Source organism: Atta colombica, unplaced genomic scaffold, assembly GCF_001594045.1.
Source record: "Atta colombica isolate Treedump-2 unplaced genomic scaffold, Acol1.0 scaffold105, whole genome shotgun sequence".
Classification (NCBI taxonomy): domain Eukaryota; kingdom Metazoa; phylum Arthropoda; class Insecta; order Hymenoptera; family Formicidae; genus Atta; species Atta colombica.
In genome coordinates, this window is record NW_017259190.1 from 2,485,724 (window position 1) to 2,489,055 (window position 3,332).

A 3,332-nucleotide genomic window follows, 5' to 3' on the forward strand; every position below is an offset into this window, starting at 1 on the left:
CTTCTAAATTACTTTCAATTTAGCGAATGAATTATTAAACAAATTTTAATTCTTTTTATATACTTTTGAAAAATACTCTATTTGCATACTTTTAGTAATTTAAGCGATTAAAGATTGTATAGGATACAAATGTAAGTGACTTGGGACAGTGCAGGTAACTTAGGACAGCATTTTTATTAAATTTAATCATGAATGGATTCCATGATTGAATTTAACAAATATACATGCTATTCCAAGTTACTTTCACTGTCCCAAGTCATTTACGATATTTAATTTGTTAAAATTTGAATTCATTGGTCCCAAAGTTCCATTACTTTTAAATATTTATTTTAATAGATTTTAATGGAAACTTATGCCAATATCATTTGCGCGATATTTATCATATTTTATCTGATGTGATTACTTTTACATGACTTAACTTCATGATATATATAACGCAAAATGAAATTAATGATTTCACGGATACTAAAAGCTTTGTGACATTCGATATATCAAAATCTATTCGTCATAAACGTACAAATCTCGCCAGTGAATCTTTACCATGGATTTATCATATCGTGACAAACAATATTTCTGCGTGAATCGAGTATTGCGTGTCTAGTATTTTATTAGAATTATTGGGAAAAGTCATGTTTTCCTGCTTCTGCAAAAACTTCCTAACATCGCATAAATCTCATTAATTTTCCAGAAATACTTTGCGATTATAATGGTTTCATTTAAATTATATTATAAATTGATATAATCTCCTATAAACACATAATTCTATATATAATCTATAAATATAATTATATTAATTTGCAACCTGAATAAATAATGCCATTAATGTAATTTATAACAGACATTTTTCAATAAAAATACCTCATCGTAATGACACCGTGGAAGTTGCTTTTGACTGTTTTCTGATAAACGAAGAAAAGGTTACTTCTATTGATTTGAAATCCAGCCTCTTGTGCTGGTACTTGCATTGCTTGATATATTTTGTTCATTTCATCAGTTTGATATATGTTCGGTATATCTCCATTATTTAAGATATTGTTTAAATCCTCCAGCATTGAGTCATTCGTTATCTACAAGAACGTATAATTTTATGGAATATCTCTGAGATACAATTTAAATATGAAAACGGAATTTCGTTATCGTAAACGCAGTTATCTATAAATATCTATAAATATATATAAATATCATAAATAGTGATTATTGCAAGTAAATTATCTTCTTTTTTTTTCTTTAAGAAATTTTTCATTAAGATTGTAAAATATTTCTTTGAGATGCATTTTAATATCAAATGTATCCTTTTAATAAATGCAGTAGCATTTATTCATAATATACAAATTAAAACAAGAGCACTTAGAAAGTTATACTTTTTCGTTTAACTCCACATTTTCTGATCTGCATTTTACATGCATGTCAGAAAACAAAAAAACAATAGGTTGATTTTGTAATCCTGCTTTTAGCATTATGTTTTTGATGTCGTCTCGCCAGTCATGAATTGTATAATCTTTATTGATTTCAATCTGATAACAATTGTATTCCTTGATATACGATGAAAACTTTGTCAAGCTTCGACGTCCTAATAAGAACAACAATATATTCTGTTCCGTATTTCCAGCGGATACAATATAAGTTCTTAAACAGAGGGATGAAGACGCATATATAAGAAAAAATATATACATATAATATAATACATAGAAAATAAAGATATTATTAATTATAAAACATTTTAATATTTTAATCTTAAATTATAATCTACCCGATCCACTTATTCCAAGCAGTAAAGCATTTCCTCCAGGTTGTCGAAGTATTCGTGTGATTCTACAAATATGATTTATTGCATCTTCAAAAAATATTAATTGTATCGGTGATGTCGTTAAATCATTATAACTGTCTAAATTATCAAGTAGAATAGTTCTTATCTATAAAACATATATAAAGGATAATATATGTAAAGCAAAATTTTTATAATTGTATTTAAACATTACAATTATATTTGTTAAAGAAGTGTTATAAGATATGCAAAAAATCTAAATTTTAAATTAAGTTTGCATTTTAAATTATAAGTGTTATAATGTCCAACGGCAATAATTGCACATACAAATTTAAAACTATTAAATTTTACATTAACTGTTTATTATTATTTATTGTCAGACTTTTATTTATTATTAAGTATTGTTGCAATTGTTAACTGTTAGTGATTTTACAAGATTACTTATAAATTATTACTTATAAATTATTATGTTATGTTAAATACTAGGTATGTGTTAATTTAAATAAAAATGAATTACTTTTTCGATGTCTGTTATCTCTTCATAGTCTCCTATTATATTACAAAAATCGCTATAAAATAATGGTTTCTTTCCGATAATATCGTCCACGTTACAATGGAATTTTTTCATCAGTACATCGCATAAGAGCTGATCAAACCATTTTTTATCATCGTCATTTATAAAGCGATCGCTGAAGACTCGAATATTTTCGTGATACCAAAGTAATAATAACTTTTCGCGAACCTATATGATGTAAAAAAATATTAATCAAATGTGATTATTGACACAAGCATTATTTAATATATATAAAGCAATTTCTATAGAAATTAATGAATTGTATAAGAATACGAAAGATAAATGTCGATTTTCAGTAGATATAATTTCATAATAACACATATTTTTGACAATAAAACATACGCAAAGCATTTAATTTTATGCTAACATTATATGAATAAAATACCATATAAATCCGATTAAAATAATCTCTCTTTTCAAGAAAATTGCAAGCAACGTTTATCGATTAATATATACGTGGAGTGACCTGCTTTGCCATGTATGAAACTACTAGAGCAAGGTTATTTTCTCTACTTATTGTCAAACAAATTTACCGTTTTTTATATCAACTAGATAATAATGGTATATGTTGAACGATACTCATTCAATGCCAAAACTGTAATGCCTGAGTTAGAGCCAAAGATTTGTCTGACCATACACGTACTTTAACTACTTATCGACAAGTGCGTTATTATCAAATTACTTTTTATTTTTAAATAAAATACAATTAATTTTTAATTTAGAGATATTTAAAAAAATCATATGATATACAGAATTCTTTTCGATTGAAACGCATTTTGGTGCTTTGATGCTTAATATCCTTTGTAATTACATTTTCCTTTTCTGTAAAATATGCGCCAATTTGTTGGATTAGAAACGTAATTATAAATATAAATTATATATTAGAAATAACATCATCATTAATTGTCTATTTTTTTATTAATGTTAATAAGCATTTTTTTGCAATATATAAATACTGCAAAAAATGCTGTGTGTATATATATATATATATAT

General features: G+C 25.2%; 1 protein-coding gene across 1 annotated transcript in view; it reads right to left on the reverse strand.

Annotated features, from left to right (window-relative positions):
• Positions 1–3,332, reverse strand: part of LOC108688449 (dynein heavy chain 1, axonemal-like) — a 106,064-nt gene that overhangs the window by 23,588 nt on the left and 79,144 nt on the right. The window contains exons 33-36 of the mRNA XM_018194716.1: positions 2,283–2,507; positions 1,751–1,913; positions 1,401–1,570; positions 859–1,067 (exon numbers count right to left, since the gene is read on the reverse strand). Of these exons, the coding sequence (XP_018050205.1) occupies positions 859–1,067; positions 1,401–1,570; positions 1,751–1,913; positions 2,283–2,507 (767 nt within the window). The remainder of the gene's footprint in view (positions 1–858; positions 1,068–1,400; positions 1,571–1,750; positions 1,914–2,282; positions 2,508–3,332) is intronic.